This window comes from Hyperolius riggenbachi, chromosome 7 (assembly GCF_040937935.1).
Source record: "Hyperolius riggenbachi isolate aHypRig1 chromosome 7, aHypRig1.pri, whole genome shotgun sequence".
In the NCBI taxonomy this organism is placed as follows: Eukaryota; Metazoa; Chordata; class Amphibia; order Anura; family Hyperoliidae; genus Hyperolius; species Hyperolius riggenbachi.
The window spans coordinates 222959936-222978946 of record NC_090652.1 but is presented as its reverse complement, the minus strand read 5'-3'; the positions used below and the strand labels follow the sequence as shown (position 1 = coordinate 222978946).

Below are 19011 nucleotides of genomic sequence, written 5' to 3'. Positions count from 1 at the left end.
TTTTTTTGTCGCAAGTTAGAAGAAATGGAAACTTTTTTTTTTTTTTTTCTTCCTCACAAAGTGTCATTTTCCGCTTACTTGTGACAAAAAATAATATCTTCTATGAACTCACTATGCCTCTCAGTGAATACTTTGGGATGTCTTCTTTCCAAAATGGGGTCATTTGGGGGGTATTTATACTATCCTGGAATTCTAGCCCCTCATGAAACATGACAGGGGGTCAGAAAAGTCAGAGATGCTTGAAAATGGGAAAATTCACTTTTGGCACCATAGTTTGTAAACGCTATAACTTTTACCCAAACCAATAAATATACACTGAATGGTTTTTTTTTTATCAAAAACATGTTTGTCCACATTTTTCGCGCTGCATGTATACAGAAATTTTACTTTATTTGAAAACTGTCAGCACAGAAAGTTAAAAAAATCATTTTTTTGCCAAAATTCATGTCTTTTTTGATGAATATAATAAAAAGTAAAAATCGCAGGAGCAATCAAATAGCATCAAAAGAAAGCTTTATTAGTGACAAGAAAAGGAGCCAAAATTCATTTAGGTGGTAGGTTGTATGAGCGAGCAATAAACCGTGAAAGCTGCAGTGGTCTGAATGGAAAAAAAGTGGCCGGTCCTTAAGAGGGGTAAAGCCCTAGGTCCTCAAGTGGTTAAAGTACACCAAGCCAGTGGGGTCCGTAAATTGCGTGGGCTTTTGGGGTGCAGGCATTTACTTACCTAAGGGGGGCTGCTTGGAAGCCTTCATCTTCTCTCAATTGGTGCCGCAGGTTGAAATGCCCACGATTATGTAGCGGGTCTCCAATGCATGCCAGGAGTTGTAGTTCATTTACGTGGTTATCTTTTGGCCAGATGTTAATCATCAATGGGAACTACACTTCCCAGTATGCATTGTGGCGGTCGGGGCTGCGCTTTATCATTGTCAACCTGTGACTCTGTGGCACCAAGCAAGAGAAGATGGAGGCCTCCATATAGCCCCTATGGAGCAGTTCCTGTAGGCAAGTAAGGTGCTCGCTGCACCACAAAAAGCATACATATGAATTAGCTGGCAAAAGATCTGGATGCAGGGTAAAGCCGATAAACTGCTCAACCTGCTTCTGCACAAGTCCCGGCAGCGCCAATTACTATTTCTCCTCCAGGCTGTCATGGATAGTGGGGGAAAAATGTAATTCTGCTTCCAACTATTGCTGGTGGCCAAATCACAGTGCTTTTTAATAGTAAATTTGTGCGCCGTCTTTTGACTGTGGCCAAATTACTCACCAAGCGCCGTTATAGCTGTAATTCCTATTATGGCCTATGGTGGGGCCGACTGCGCCCAAATCTCCTGCGCTGTTCACAGCACCAGCCCCCAAAAGCCCACACAGTTTACAAACCTCCCTTACGGGAGGATCATTTCACAGGTTTTCAAAATTCAATGATGCTTTTTCCCTTTAACCACTTCACCCCCAAGGGTTTTTACCCTAACGGACCAGAGCAATTTTTACCTGCCAATGCCCTTACCTTTCATTTGCCAATAACTTTTTCAATACTTATCACAACAAAATGATCTATACCTTGTTTTTTTCCCCACAGATTAGGCATTTTGGGGGTGATATTTGTTTTCAGTAATTAACTTTACTTTCTATGCATTTTAAAGGGAAAAAAAGAAAAAAAAAATGAAAAAAAAAATACACAATTTCTCCAATTCCATTCCCTATAGTTTTAAAATAAACAACGCTACCATACATAAAACCCACACGTTTTATCTGCCTATTTGTCCTGGTTATCAAAAGGTTTGAATTATGTCCCAAGTATGTGGCTGGAATGTGTAATGGTTAAGGGCTCTGCCTCTGACACAGAAGACCAGGGTTCGAATCTCGGCTCTGCCTGGTCAGTAAGCCAGGAGACCTTAGGCAAGTCTCCCTAACACTGCTACTGCCTATAGAGCACGTCCTAGTGGCTGCAGCTCTGGCAGTCCGCCAGGAGAAAAGCGCTATATAAGTGTTTGTCTTTCTTTTTTTTGTCTTTAGTACAAAGTATAGTGACAATATATTTGGAAATAAAGGTGTATTTTTTCGATGTTGTGGTTTTCGCCTTCTCATTGCACACTACCAAAGATTACAAGCCCCTATTTGCAAAAATAAGCGTAATATACCCTCATGGCATACATATTTAAAAAACTGAGGCTTTAAAGTAAATATTTATGCATTCTCTTTTTAATTCTGTCACTTTTTTTTTTTTTTTTTTACAAGTGTTTTATTTTGGTACAAAGTATATGAAAACAACCATTTTATTGCTTCTCATTCAGTTTGCAGCTAAAAAAAAAAAATTCAAATGTCACAGGCTTCAGATCTCAAACACCCCATATTCTATTCTTTTGCTTATAACAATTAAAATGATACTCTATATACATAATCAGATAGCTTTTTGGCCACGCAATACACACTTAACCATAGGCAGCACCAATTGATTTTTCAAGACCATTTTTTTTTGCACCAAAAGAAATAGTCATTCTTTCTGAGGGCTCGTTCCCACAATTGCGGTGCAGAATCGCCTGGATTACACCGCTGATGAAATCGCATGCGGATGTAATTCCCCATGCATTTTTTGCCGCAAATTCGCATAGGTGAGGGTATATGCGATTTTAACCATGTCACTGCCTGTGTGAATTTACATTGGTACCTATGCGAATTCGCAACAAAAAACGCATGGGGAAACCGCATGAGATTTCCCTATTAAATGCATTGCATGCGATTCACATGCATTCCACTCGCAGACGAATTCTTCGGCTCTTTTGTGCATTTTTTCACCGCTGAAAAAAAACGCACCTCAACAACGCTACAGTGGACACAGGCCCATCCACTTGCATTACATGTGCGAATCCGCATGCGTTGGACGCATGTGGATTCGAGATAGTGGAAATGAGCCCTTAGAAAAGCCCAGTCAAGAACAGTCAAGAAAAGCCATAAATGTCACCATTCTGAAAACTAGAGACCCAGGCCTACTCAAATATACATATTTTTAACATTTGTACTTCTGCGGTTTTGCTAAAATTGTACCATAACTTTGAAAATGGTATTTTTTTACAGTTTTTTACACATTGGCAAAAGGAAAAAAAAATTAAATTTCATAGGCCTCTGTCAAACACCCCAAATTCTATTCTCTTAGCCCTCTTGTCAGGGCTAAAATCATAACCTATATACATAATCAGTTAGGTTTTTGGGCACATGACAGACTGTAAACTACCAGTAGCGCTAAAGGCCCTTTTTTTTCACCAAATGCAACAATGTAATTTTTTCTCATCAAAGGCCCTGGAGTGACAGAACATTTGATACATGTCATTAATGTTACCATTCTGAAAACTAGAATGGGATCATCCCCCGGGAGTGTCCTGCGCATGCGCAGTACAATATTTTCTCCTACTGCGCATGCGCTATACACTCACGGAAGGTGGGAGCATGATTGAGGACATGTGCAGCCATGGCAGTGCACGTGCAGTCGCCGGCGAGTGTCTGTCGCCAGAATTGAAACTAAGCCACTGCAGGGACCAGAGGATCGTTCCAGGACGTTGTGGGTACAAGGCGGCTGCAGGGAGCTGGTAGAAGCCCCAGGTAACTGAAACGCTTTTTAATGTTTAGTTTAGGTTCCCTTTAGGCAGGGAACACACTAGATGCGTTTGTGCACGTTTTGCCATGGACGGCAAAACGCACACGATTCTACAGTGCACATGCACCGGCTTCAGCACATGCATGCACCCGCATGTGCTCTTTAAGGCAGGGAGCACACTTGTTGGGCAGTTTGCCCCTGCGATTCCCGGGGCTCGATTGTTAAGTTTTAATGCAAACGGTTTTCCGTGAACATTTCTGCATTTCCGGCGCCATGTACTTTCTGCTTTTTTTTTCTGCATGATGCACACATTTGCATAAAGTACATGGTGCCGGAAATGCAGAAATGTTCACGGAAAACGGTTTGCATTAAAACTTAACAATCGAGCCCCGGGAATCGCAGGGGCAAACTGCCCAACAAGTGTGCTCCCTGCCTTAAAGAGCACATGCGGGTGCATGCATGTGCTGAAGCCGGTGCATGTGCACTGTAGAATCGTGTGCGTTTTGCCGTTCGTGGCAAAGCGTGCACAAACACGTCTAGTGTGTTCCCTGCCTAAAGGAAAACTTAACCTCTGCATGTTTTTAAATTGCACAGCTTTCTGCTTTTTTTTTCTGCATGATGCACACATTTGCATAATGCTGTGCAATTTAAAAACATGCAGAGGTTAAGTTTTCCTTTAGGCAGGGAACACACTAGACGTGTTTGTGCATGCTTTGCCACGAACGGCAAAACGTGCGCGATTATACAATGCACGCACACATGCATTCACACGCGCACATGCATTTTAAGGCAGGAGCACACTTGCAGGGCTGTTTTTCCCTGCGATTCCTGGGTCTTTGCTGACTTTTTCGTTTGTGTTTAATGCAAAGGTTTTCCGTAAACATTTCCACATTTCTGCGTTTGCTGCAGCATGTACTGTACGCGAACATGTGTGTCGTGTGGAAAAAAGCAGAAAGCTGTGCGATTTAAAAATGCGCAGAAGTTAAGGTTCCCTTTAGGTAGGAAACACACTAGAAGCGTTTGTGCGCATTTTTCCCATGGACGGCAAAACACACACGATTCTGCAGGCTATTGAAGGTAATAACCTTGTGCAGGAAACGTGTGTCGCAACAGTTTGTTCACATTTTGCGTTTTTCCATGCATTGTTAAATTTCACAATTTTCTGCTTTTTGCCGCAATTCGCATAATTTACATACTGTCAGAAATGTGGAAACGTTCCCGGAAAAAAAAAACGTACACGTTAAGCACAGACGCAAAAGCATGAACGCAAAAGCCGACAGAGACCCGGGAATCGCAGGGGAAAATGGCACTGCAAGCGTGTGCCTTGCCTTAAATAACAGGTGTGAGGTGAAAACAAGAGCTACCTACCTAGGGCTTCCTCCAACCCCTGGCAACCTATCTGTCCCTCCCCGCAGTTCTGCCTCCGTTGCAGATGCAGACCTCGTCAGGTTGTTATCCTGCGAGCGCTTGACCGTGACGCTCGTGATCATGTTCACGTGGCCTGGAGCATATTCCCCAGGCACAGGAGTACTCCGCCTGTGCAGAACACTCCAGGCCACGTGAGCGAGTGCAAGCAGCGTTGCCACACGCTCGCGCAGGCACAGAAGATTCTGACCTGTCAAGGGACAGATAGGCTGAAAGAAGCCCCAGGTTGTCACTTTTAAAGTGCATATTAGTTTGCGCGGGCCGGGTTGCTCTGATGCCTCCCAATCACGAATTCGAGTAAATCCGGTCACGGCAGAATTGAAATCCGGATATGCCATGATCGTGATCCGGAATTGAATCAGAGCTCCGGATTCAACTTGGATTTTAGCTCTGATTACATGTAGAATCCGTGATCACGGATTTGACTTTAACGTAAATAGCAAAGCCCCCATACATGCTACAATCACCAAAAGTGCATGGATTATAAAGATGATCATTGGCTACAACTTAAACATTTTTTTTTCAAGAAGACCTACCGTGTTTCCTCGAATTTAAGACATCCTCCTAAAGTAAGCCCTAGCCCATATTTCGAGTATACTCGAAATATAAGGCATCCTCCTAAAATAAGCCCTAGTCAGAATGGGCGCTAGGGTCCAGTTCCACATGCCACCGCCCCCCCCCCGCTCGCCGCCTGCTTTACCTCCTCTGTGCCGGCTCCTGTCCCCCTCCTTTTCAAAAGTCGGATCCCCCTGCGATTACTGCCGGGTATCATTCAAACCGCAGATCAGCGGTGACGTCAGCTTCTGTAGCCCAGTAACAGCGCCGCCCTGTGCAGGAAGTATCACTTCCTGTATAAGGCAGCGCTTACTGGACTACATTAGCTGCCTTCACCGCTGATCTGCAGTTTGCATCATTGCTGGCATAAACCACACGGGGATCCATTTCTTGAGGGGGACAAGGAGCCAGCACAAAGGAGGTAAAGTGGGCGGGCGAGGGGGGGGGGGGAGAATCTGCCTATATACACAGGGGGGAATCTGCCTATATACACAGGGGGGGGGGGGGATATGCCTATATACACAGGGGGGAATCTGCCTATATACACAGGGGGGGGGGGGGGGGGGGGGATATGCCTATATACACAGGGGGGAATCTGCCTATATACACAGGGGGAATCTGGCCATATATACAGGGGGAATCTGGCTAAATACTAAAGGGGGGGGGGGATCTGGCTACCCCCGCAAAATATAAGACCTCCCTGAAAATAAGCCCTAGCACACATTTTGGAAGGAAAATAAATATAAGACAGTGTCTTATTTTTGGGGAAACACGGTAATATTTTTTTGGGGAGAAAATCAATTTTAACCACTTCAGGACAAAAGCAATTTTCACATATCAGCGCTGATCCCATTCATTCACCAAATAACTTCATTACTACTTATCACACCTAAATGATCTATATATTGTTTTTTTCAGGACAAATTTGGCTTTTAGCGTGTAATAATTTTGTTTAGTAATTACCTTATTTTCTATGCATTTTAAAGGGAAAATACGGGAAAAAATTGAAAAAAATTCTCCATTTTCATCCAGTATAGCTTTACAATAAACAGTGCTAACTATAAGTTAAACCCACAAATTTTATTTGCTTATCCATCCTAGTTATAACATTTAGATTATGTTCCTAGTACAATGGATGGTGACATTGTATTTGGAAATACAGGTGTCTATTTTCTGTTTTTCGTTTTCTCATTGTACACTATCAATTACAAGACATTATTTGCAAAAAATCATAGTAAAATACCCTTATGGCATACATATTTAAAAAGCCAAGTTCCTAAGGTAAAAATATAGGTTTTTTCTTTTATATTCCGTAACTTTTTGTTTTAATTTTTATTTTGCTATGGAATATGCAAAAACTTAATTGCTTTTGATTTAGTTTATGACTAAAACGAATACACAAGACATGGGTCTCAACCTCAAACTCTTAAACTTTATTCTACTACCTATCACGGCTAAAATCTTACCACCTATGTCTCTTGTAGTTTTCCTACAACTTTCCCAAGTGTGATCAAAATTTTGAAATTGACTTTGTTTTGATAGAGTTTGTCCCTACCCATTTTATGTGACGTGGATCCAAGCTTTAAGAAGCTTCGAAATGTATGATGTGCCACATTTTATTCAAGGGTACACCAGGGATGTTGGAGTTCTTATGCAGCATCTGAAAAGGTGATGGATAGCTAGAAGCAGCTGCACAAGAGGCACGTGCACCACGCCAGGAAATCACAAGGCAAACATTAGCTTTAGGTTGTTCTATAAACAAGATTTTCACTAGTCATATTTAACTCATGACTATTAATTATAATTTTTAGATACTAAAGTCTGAGTGCCAACAACAGGCTTTACAATAAATACTAATTAACCTGTATAACTGGAATTGGGATAACTGTAAGCTAACTAGTCACATCATGCGTTTCACAGGTGAGATCACTGATGCTTATCTGAAAGAAGCCAGACTTGGCCTGAATGTCTGCTTGGCCTGGGACTCGCTAGCAGTTCTTTTCCAAGTGCTTGTGATTTGAAAAGCTCTTGCTAATATAATGCTAAGTGTGCGATCTCACTTGAGGGATACCCCCCCCCCTCCCCCCAGCATTGCATTAGCAAGAGCTTTGGGTTAACTTACTCATGTCGCCTCCTATAGCCGATGTGGTTCACTCACGTTCCACGTCACTCCTATGTGCCCTCCTTCATCCCGGAAGAGATAAAGCATAGGAGTGACGTGGAACCGCATTGGCTAAAGGCGGCGACATGGGTAAGTTAACCCCCCTCCCCCACTCTCCCAGGGCTAGCAAGTTGTACTCTTAACTTAGATCGCAAGCAACACTAATGGTATGTACAGCTGCAGGAGTTGTGGGACGCCCAATTACTCACATACGAGGTGTTGCGCCATCCTCTTCACACAACTGACCTCTGTTTGCATTTGTAATTCCCAGAAAGGTCACGCACGCATCACAATGCATGCCAGTATATGTAGTCTGTGGAGGAGAGTACAAATGCGGGCTGAAGCTGATGGTTGGGTGAAGAAGATTGTGCATGTCATACAGTTGGGGGCCAGCAGGGCCAGTTTAAGCATCAATGGGGCCCCAGGGCAAAATGAACCTGGGCCCCCCCCCCCCCCCCCCCGATACCCCAGAGCAAAAATTGGCATTAAGGGACCTTTTTTGCAGCTGGTATAGTCAGGGTTTGAAGCCCCAATCGGTCGGGGCTCCACATTCTGGCTACCCCAGCCTGCATGGGGGACAAGGGGTTAAAACGTTTCAGGAGGGGGAACCCCACATAAAAAAAAAAAAAAAAAAAAATCCCACACTCTAAACATAAAAAAAAAATTGGGAAAATAGGAAAAAGATGCCAGGGATCTTCATACAGCCATATTGCGGCTGTATAGCGATCCCTGGCCAAAGCGCTGCGGCTGTGTATGGACTCCCTGGAAACCCCGTCAGGAAATGTATTGCTCTTTTTGATACATGTAAAATTACACTACCGTTAGGCTTGCTACTAAAAGTGACAATAACCGCATTTAAAAGTATACTTTTTTCCTTAGTTTTTGAGAAAATCGATTTTTAAAGTTTCTAAGGTCTTTTTGAAAAATAGTTTTTTCCTCTTATTCCCAATGATCTCCTTAACATATCCTGCAAATTTAGGGTTTCTAGAATGTAAGGTGGATTTGCTATTAACCATTAAAGTTGGCTTGTTTTTAAATGTGTATTTTTTTTCCTTTGAAACTTTAAAATCGACTTTCTCAAAAACTATAAGATCGATTTGAACATTTTTTTTCCTCTTGTAGCCACTGGGGGCCCCTACAAGCTCTGGGGCAGCTGCCTCCTTTGCCTCTATGGTAGCGCCGGCCCTGGGGGCCAGAGAAGTAGCACACACCATTACACACCTCCCTTATGGGGAGGTTCTTTGTTGGGAGAAAAAAAAAAACGCTCAGTTAGCTTTATGCTATAATAAAATATCACCAAAGAGCCAGTTTGGGCCACAGTAACAGCTTTATTTAGAGACACAGAAAAGGACAAGAGTAATTGCCAGGTGATTGCGCATACAGCATCCGCTGCAGATCACACTGTGCACAGGACACAGAACAATGGCACTATGCCGGGGGCTTCAGCTTCAAACTGTGACCTAAAAAGGAGATTACTTTTCTTTCATTTCTATGCCTTAAGCAGAATAAAAAGAAGAAAATCGCAAAAAAACGACACTGTCCTGGGTGAAGCATTCTACTGCATTAAACTTATTTCCCGTTTATTAATATCACCACTAAAACATTAGCTGCCCATCTCCACTGAAATTAATTGTAGCTCACACATTATTCCTCAGTACTGTAATGCAAATGCAGGTGTTCCCCAACTTACAAACAGGTTCCATATTGGGACATGGTCTGTAAGTCGAGTCATGCATTAGGGCCCATTCGCACTTGGGTACTTTCCGGCAGCGTTTCAGTGCATTGCTGACACATGCAATCTTATGGGATTACTCTCACTGCAACGCTTGCGGTTTCCATAAATTGCAAACGCACTGCATGTAGCATCTCATCAGCAATCGCAATGCGATTTTCATTCACGTAAATGAGAGTCACAAAATACAAACACGGCAAAATCGCGGGGGAAAAACTTGCAATGCAAAAGCGCGATCATAATCACTAAGCAATTGCATTTTTGAAAGAGTCCTCATATATACACTGGTACGTGTGGATAAAGGATTTACTTTCAGACACCTTCGAATTTGGAGAGACAGTACAATGTTTTCTGCCTATTTGAATCTCCTTCAAAACTACTTATAGTTACAATAACGTAACAAAAACAGTACAGTATATTTTGTACATGACGACAACTATTGGTATCTCAATTGTTTGCAAGGGACTAATGCTGGGAATACACAGTGAGATTTTTGAGAAGATTTACTGTCCGATAATTTTTTCTGATCGATTTCCATTCACTTCTATGAGAAATAGAGCAGAAAAACGATCGAAAATGTAGGAAATTATCTATCGAACCATCTATCTGCCCAAAAAAATCCTCATGGTGTATTCCCAACATAAGGCCTTGCACTAACCATAACACACTTGAACAGCGCAAACTACATCCCCTTGTGGCCGCTAATAAGCTAGCGTGACTTAAAGAGGAGCTGTTAGTTATAGGGTCTCAGAGAAAAAAACAACACATATCAGTAGCCAAATATTGGCTGTACTTACATTACATATGCATTTCCCTGTCTACGTTTGGATTTCACAGAATTTTTATATAGTGTTTGCAGAGAATGATGCTTCTGACAGCTCATGGCAGGTTCCATGTTTGTCTGTCTCCTATGAAGCCAAGTGTGATGTCATATCCTCCCTGCTTCCTGATGATTCTACTTACAAAAAAGATTGTAATGGCCAACACTACTGTGCAGGGAATATTAATTAGCCATGTGGCTAGGAACAATAGTGGACTCATGAAGTATACTCTAACGGAACATATGCCCTGTGATTTTTCAGTGCTGGCTGCTGTTACAAGCTGCTGTAACATGAGCCTGTAACGTCTCACTGAGAAAGCAGCCTTATGGCGTGATAGGAAAATGAAGGGGGATGACCCAAGGTACTGCAGTGGGGAGAAGAGGCAGCCCCAGAATGCTTTGCAGTATTTGTTATGCGTCCTGCGTCCTTAGGAGCTTGGGAATAAAGAGCCTTGCTGTTCAGCACACATCGTAGTAAGAGAGATTTTTAACTTCAGTGGCCTCAATTCACGGGGCTTTATCAAACACTTTATCAAACGTTTGATAATTTACCTCATGGGTAAAATCTAATTTTGAATTCACTAATGTGTTATAGATTTATCGAATGTTTTATCGATGAAATGTTCAATAAATCTACAACACCTTAGTGAATTCAAAATTAGATTTTACCCATGAGGAAAATTATCAACGTTTGATAAAGTGTTTGATAAAGCTCTGTGAATTGAGGCCAGTATTGCCTTTTTGGCTTCCTTCTAAACTGTTTAACACAGGAGAATAGAGGTTTAAATTAGCTTTGACAGTTACTCTTTAATGACACAGCTGTGCGCGCTAGTGGCCGCGTAGCGCGCGCAAGTAAGCAACAGCCAATGCTTATAATAGCCACGCGGAAATGATGTATCGCTACGGAGATACTTCACTAGCGTAGCCGCTACTGCTAACATAGCAGCGGCCACGCTAGGGAAGTATCACGGTAGTGATACATCACTACCACATGGCTATTATAAGCACAAGCCATTGCTTACTTTCGCCCAATACGCTGCCACTAGCATACGTAGCGTGCACAGCTATGCCATTAAGTCAAGCGAGCTCACTGGCGGACGCAAGGGAATTTAGCTTGCGCTGTTCAAGCACGTTACTGTTAGTGAATCAAGGTCTATATGTAAATTGCTAGCAATAGTATTGTTTTGTTGTACGTGCAATTAAAAAAAAAAAAAAAAAAAAGACACAAAAACAATCTAAGCTCTGTTTATACTGTTTGTGCATAGGCTAGGTTCACACTTTAGGGCTCGTTTCCACTATAACGAATCCGCATGCAGGCACTGCATGCGGATTCGCATAGGCAATACAAGTGGATGGGATTGTTTCCACTTGTGCGTCGTGCGGGTGCGTTTCGGCACGCGGGGAAAAATCTGCACGACAGGGTCGTCAGATTTTGCGTGCGGCAGGAATGCGGGCGAATCACCGCTAATGCATTCAATAGGGAAATCGCATGCGGCTTTGTCATGCGGATTTCCCATGTAAAGCAATGGAGCTTTACACAGGCAGTGACATGGTTAAATTCGCCTGGCTCCTTGCCATGCGAAATCGCGGGGAAATCCGCATGCGGAAACGCAGCCGCATGCGATTTCTTCTGCGGTGGAATCCAGGCGATTCTGCACCGCTACAGTGGAAACGAGCCCTTACTCAGTTCCCTTGTAGTTGTGGTGTCCACTACAACAGACATGCCATAGATACAATCTATGACATGTCAGTATACAGTATGGTGACAGTGTCTTACTGGAGAAGAGTAATCCACAGTGACAATCGCTGCACACTATGTCACAGGATGCCACATACTGAGAGGAGCATAACAGAACTGTAAACTTAAAAATGTCCACAGACTGCTTAGCCATGGTCCCCTACCCCACCCCCTTCCATGGCCAACTTTTCCCCTTGCTTTGGCATTGCCTATATGAATCTTGGTCTTGCCAATAAAGTTATCTTTGATTTGATTTGTCTGTTCTGCTATTGCAACAAAGACAACGAATATGTTGAAAACGGACAGATCTGGATGACTACTGTCACTTCCTTTCAGCAGCAGAGGAAGGAGCTGGAAAGAGTCATATGACTGCTGGGGAACACCCACTGACCCGTCACCTGCCTGTTATCAGGTAGGGCTCCAGTCACATGACTAACTCTTACCAAGTGAATGTCTATGGAACAATTGAATCAGATATTAGGATTGTACAAGTTACAGTCCCCTATTCACCGTGACCATCAATGAACTATCCAGGAAGGTGATCTAGGGCTTTATGGATTTTGGTGCTAGACCTAGTAAAGGGATCTTATCTTCATTCAATCCCATTTCTCACATACCTCATTATCGAGATAACCATTCTTGTCTCGGTGGGGTGCTTCATAGCCATCCATCTGCTGTTTGGATACTTTTGCAAGTTTCTCTGCCAGCTCTCTCCATCTCTGTGCAACCTCAACCGCTGTAGTAAGCAAGACAAAGTCCTGAATCAAACGCACCACCAGTCCTTGGCAGTCCATTTTCAGTAAGGCCTAGAATGAAAAGCAAAAACGTCAAATCATTCTATATCCAATTCAATGCAGACAGAGGTATTCTATAAAACACAGTTAGTAGGGATGATCAATGAGATGCAAATATTTCAGCATTCATTCAGGATTATGTAAATTTGTATGCAAATTTATGCGGTTTGAAAATGGACCAATCACGTCCCACCCAGGTATAAATTGATTGGTCCATTTTCAAGCTGCATAAATTCACATACAAATTAATATAATCCTGCATGAACTCAGAAATATTTGCATCTTTTTGATAATCTGATAGCCGTAAACATTCGTCACCGTATAAAGATGGCCATACACCTGTTCTGCCACCATACGAACACTCTGATCAGATTCGATCAGAGAGGGATCTGAGAGGATCTATTGCCGGTGCACACACTGCAGACAGATGCAAGGCTGTGGAGTCGGAGCAATTTTTGGGTACATGAAGTCAGACAACCAATACATTTAAACTGTAATTAAAAGAAAATGATACAATGTTTTATTTCACAGAGAATTATCATAACTAACGTGTGTGTATATAGTAATAGCAGTGCCTTAGTCCACCAAAATGACCCCCCCCCCCCCCCCCAAAAAAAAAAATACAAACCAGTTACGGAACTTGTGCTGCTGCACAAGTCACTGTATGTGTAAGATCACATATATAGTACATACCAGATTGTGACTGTATAACTGATGTACGCTCTGGAATCTCTGCTGTAAGAATAAGGCTTGATGAGTAGTTGTGTCACTAGTTGGGATTGTCAATGAGATGCAAATAATCGATGTAGAGGCAGGTTTATGCAGAATTTGAATGAGACTTGAAACTGGACCAAATTCCACCTTTGCAGGAGTTGATTGGTCCATTTTCAATCTGCATACAAAATTTGCATAACCCTGCATCACAGATTTATTTGCATCTCATTGACCTGCCCTAGTCACAATATCCAGCTGAGCTATTTTACAGATATATCTTTGCAATATGCATTTTAGTACATTAAAACTTTTTTAATTAAACAAGTGCATTTGAGCGTTAATACATGCAACTATTGTCAGCTCCTGTACCAATTCTACATGTTTTTCAAATGCCCTTTGCTCATTAAAATCGATGCATGTTATTAAAGGACATCCGAGGTGAAAAACTAATGAGAAAAACAATTGTATCTATCCTCCTAAATGATTTTTTATCTATCCCAGTTTTATTTTATATTTAAATCTACTTTTTAAGACCTTACTGTTTCATTGTCTCTACTCATCGACACAATTATTGAAGTATACCAGAGCTCCAATCTATGAATAGTTGACCCTTTATCTTTTTTCTACTTTTAGAAGCCCTTTACTGACAGGAAAGTGCTTTATGGCTGTAATTACTCATCAGTGAGGGTTATGCTATAGTCTGGCCCAGTCCGATCCGGACAGAAACAGTCACATGCATACCTAATGTTTAACTCAGCCTAGTTATTTATGCGCTTGGCACTATACATACACATGTCCATCTCCTCATGTCACCTCGGCAGTCCTTTAAATTTGGGGTAGGTGAAAAATTAAGTTATACAGTAGTACTGCACTATACTTTACAGATGCATTCTCTGCAGGGCTGTTGTGAATTCACTGAGAAAGTTGTGCACCTTTCGGGCTCAGACGCACTAGAAGCGCTTTTCTGAGCGTTTTTTGGCCATCAGCGCTTAAGAGCTTTTTTCAGAAAATGCTCCTATTGACTTACATTAAAATCGCACAATTTTAATGCAAGGTAATGGGAGCATTTTCTAAAAAGCTCTCAAAGCTCTGATGGCTAAAAAGCACTCAAAAAAGCACTTACAGTGCGTCTGAGCCCTAAATGCAGGGCATTTTGTTTATCATCTGTAAACCTGGTTCAGAGTCACACGGTGCATGAAGAATGCGTAATACAGGAATCATTCTCTCGTTGCCCTGCAGAGTTCCTGCACATCATGCTTAAGGTGGGCACTAACAGTCCAATTTCTAACGAAAAATCGTTTGAGCGATCAGAAATTCTGATCGGAAAAGAAAAAAAAATTGTTCACTACACCATCAACGAACCAATCTTTGCTTCCCATCTATCACAACCAACAAGAAAATCCAAATTTTGGTTTGACAAAAACCAATTGGACGACAATTTTTAGAACGGCTCTTAATCAACTGTGCCCATCAACTGAGATTATTTACAATCAATCCGATCAGAATTTCTGATCGCTCAAACGATTTTTTGCTAGAAATTGGACCGTTGGGCCTAGCGCACACCGAGCGGTTTTGTCACGTTTTTAGAACCACTTGCGGATGTGGAAACGCTTGGGTAATGTATTTCAATGGGCTGGTGCACACCAGAGCGGTAGGCGTTTTGCAGAAACACATACTCCCGGGCTGCAGCATTTTTTTGGATTTCGGAGGCGTTTCTGCCTCCAATGGTAAGTATAGAAAAAACGCAAAATGCTTGATAACGCCAGATCAGAGTGGTTTTCCAGCAGTTTTTGTTACAGTAGCTGTTAACAGCTTTACTGTAACAATATCTGTATAATCTGCTACACAAAAAACACTACACAAAACCGCAAAACGCTAGCAATACGCTTCATAATAATAAGAAAATAAGCTTTAAAATCCGCTAGCGTTTTGCGGATCTGCTAGCGGTTTTTGGTGTGCACTAGGCCTTAGTGACTACCTTTAGGGCCCATGTTCTTGGTTCCTGTCTGCACCTTATGCTTGTACTCTAAGGACTAGTTTTGATTTCTAGTTAACAGCTACTCCACAAATATATCCTAAGTTTCTCTGCATCTCTGGTGTACATATAAAAAAAAAAAACCAAACAAACAAAAAAAAACTAAACAAAAAAAACAGAGGTACGCTATTGTGTATAAAAGTTAGAATGCCCCAACACATTGTCTGTATAATCTTATTAGACCAGAAAATTGAATATTTGCTAATGGATTCATGCAGACGTGTGGTTGTAAAAGGTCTGTAAGCAATCCTACCATTTTCATTACGTTGCTGTGCTCATTGCTTTTAAATGCCACAATTACCTCTAGAGAGAGGAATGAATCATTGATCATCAGTGCTACATACACTGCTCAACATTATTAAATGTGTATATTGCTATAGGTCATGTCAAGGTGTTTCATAAAACATGTTTCAATTACATCAATCATTGCATTAGCTCTTGCCTATTAGCCCTACAGCTAGAGCAGGCATCACCATGTACACAGCAGGTTTGTTCGGCTACTGTCTATAGGATCTAAGCTGTGGATAAATCATCATGTACTCTAAATGCTAACCAACTGCTACTCACATGAACTCTGAACACTAACCAACTGACACACTCACAAGAACTGTAACCTTCCAATTTCCACAGCAATCAAAAAATGCTCTTCGCAGTAACCTGCTGAATACATCTTAAACTTGAGAAAAAAAAATTAAAAAAAACACACTTCCCAGAATCTGGCTTATGGATGGGGCCATTGTCTAGGTGCCTGGTAAGAAAATAGAGTTCTGTTGGATTTCTGTGTATAAAGTTGTATCCACACAGAAAATAAATTAATACAAATAATCACATGATTGCAGGTATCTCCTGATGGTCAGAACCAATCCTGTTCCTATTAAAATCACTGCAACACCCGTGCAAAGCTCTCCCTGCCAGCTTACCTGCTTCTTAAGCTTTAGGATACCAGACATGTTCCTAAGCCATCAATATTCCATTATGTGAAATGAAGAATGGAACAAGGACAGGGAGATTCCTTGGTAGTGGTCAGTTACCCTGTAGGCCTACTAAGCAGTCAGGTGCAAAGAATCTACCTCTGGAGTGGAGCATCAGAAGTCATTGAGTAAAACTTTCCAGCATCAGCCAAAAATATGTACAGTATTGGCATTTTGGTAGGATTGAAAAGTTGGTGGCTACCTGACCGCTTAGTATAGTATACAGGAGAAAGGCCTGAAACCCACTAGCAGTATGTTTCTAAGCGCTTGTGATTTGAAAAGCTCTAGCTAATGTAATGCTATGGGTGTGATCCCACTTAACCACTTCAGCCTACAGCGTCGAAAATCTTAAGCATCCGAGCAATGTTCACCTCCCATTCATTTGCCAATAACTTTATCGCTACTTATCACAATTGATCTATACCTTGTTTTTTCCGCCACTAATTAGTCTTTCTTTGGGTAGTACATTTTGCTAAGAGCCACTTTACTGTAAATGCATTTTAACAGGAAGATTAAGATATAAATGGAAAAAAATCATTATTCCTCAGTTTTTGGCCATTATAGTTTAAAATGAATACATGCTACAGTAATTAAAACCCATGCATTTTATGTGCCCATTTGTCCCGCTTATTACACCGTTTAAATTACGTCCCTATCACAATTTATGGCGCCGATATTTTATTTAGAAATAAAGGTGCATTTTTTCAATTTGCGTCCATCACTATTTATAAGCTTATAATTTTAAAAAATTTAATAAGATACTCTCTTGACATGTATATTTAAAAAGTTCAGACCCTTAGGTAACTATTTATGTAGTTTTTTTTTTTTTTTAATTGTAATTTTTTTTATTTTTTTTTAAATACAAAAATGTATTTGGGTAATTTTAGTTTGGTAGGTAAATAGCTAATTTTAGATGTAATGTATTTTTTTATTTAATTTAGGTATGTGGGTGCAGTTTACTATTTGGCCACAAGATGGCCACATTCAAAAAATTCCTAGATGCGAACGATCTCGCATCTAGGAACTATAAGAAGAAGGTGATGTTTCCTGGGGGCAGAAATACCGCGCTCTCTGATGAGAAAGCGTCGGCATTTCTGCCGGAGACTTAGATCGGTGAATGGGAATTATATTCCCATTCACTGATCGGGGGGACAGCGGGAGGCAGCGGGAGCGCGCGCGGTCCCGATCGCGCGCACCACACGGCTGCAGCAGCAGTGCCCATCTGGACGGATATATCCGTCCAGATAGGGCGAAGTGGTTAAAGAGCAACTGTCGGCCACAAAATAAATGTTTTATTTTTATCTGGTAAACAAGTAATAAGGATGCTAATCAGGCAATCCAAAAGTTAAAATCACTATTACTTTCTTGTTGATAAATTATCATTCCCCAGTTTACGTGACTCTTATTTGGTACAAAAAAAAGAGAAGTTGCAGAGCATGCTGAATTGTCTTTTTGCTTCTCTACTTCCCCTTAACTTAACTAACGCAGCCTGATTGGCTGAAGCCTATTTCTCTCCTGTTATCCCCTTCCACACCCCTGTTCCTCTCTGGTTTGGCCAAAATTTCTCAGGCTGAAACAATGCACTTTCTATAGTGAAGGGCAGGCAAATCAGGCAGAGGAGACTTATGCTGCGTACACACTTGAGATAAAAGTCTTTGGAAAATGCAAGATCACAGACCAATTTTACCCCCTTCCATGTAGTATGAGAGCCATACCTACACAGTCTATTCTATGGAGCTGAACTCCACATCAGATAAAATCTTTGCAAGATGCTGCACACAAAGATGCCCGTACACACTCAAAAGATCATTATCTGCAAAAGATCTGTTGCTGCAAAAGATCCATTCCTGCAAAATGCATTCATAGTCTATGAGATCTGCAGATCCTCATACACACTTGGTTTAACAGACAATCATCTGCAGATCAGATCCACCAGGATGGATCTTCAGATCTGCAGATGATTGCCAGATATGCAGATGAAGTCTGTTAAAGCTGCTCCAGACCTTGTCTCAGATTTCTACACCTTTAAACCTATTTGTGCTGAAACTGGACTCAAAATACAGAGGATTTCCACCCACCACGACTAAGGCTACAACTACAACCAACCAGAACAATCGGATTACTTTGGATGGCAGAGATTTAAACTGGATTGAAATCCTCCATGAAGCTTACCACTGCTGAACACACCAAGCCTTCTAACAGCTGACCTGAAACAAGACCTTCAACCTCTCTGAAGACTTGATTGCCTGTGACTGCCCTCACTCCACCCTGTGAGTAATTCTTTATCCATTATCCAAGGCATATGCACCAAGTGACTATTTTCCACATCTATGTTATCATTTATCATCTAACTCTAAAACAAGGAACTTTACTTAAAATAAATCTATGATCCAACTCTGTGTAGGAATGAAAGGAGTTTGCACAGATCCCCTTTGATCTCAGCAGGACTCCAGAAGTACAAGCTATCAGAACAAGTC

At 41.5% G+C, this 19011-nt stretch overlaps 1 protein-coding gene across 6 annotated transcripts in view; it reads right to left on the bottom strand.

The window, feature by feature from the left end:
- The window catches only part of SH3BP4 (SH3 domain binding protein 4), a 175328-nt gene that overhangs the window by 8019 nt on the left and 148298 nt on the right, over positions 1-19011 (bottom strand). For 5 of the 6 annotated variants that reach the window (XM_068245280.1, XM_068245279.1, XM_068245281.1 and 2 more), the window contains exon 4: positions 12638-12826. In XM_068245280.1, coding sequence (XP_068101381.1) covers positions 12638-12826 — 189 coding nt within the window. Of the gene's footprint in view, positions 1-9079; positions 9191-12637; positions 12827-19011 lie in introns of those variants that run through there. The other variant, XM_068245284.1, reaches the window with a different exon arrangement.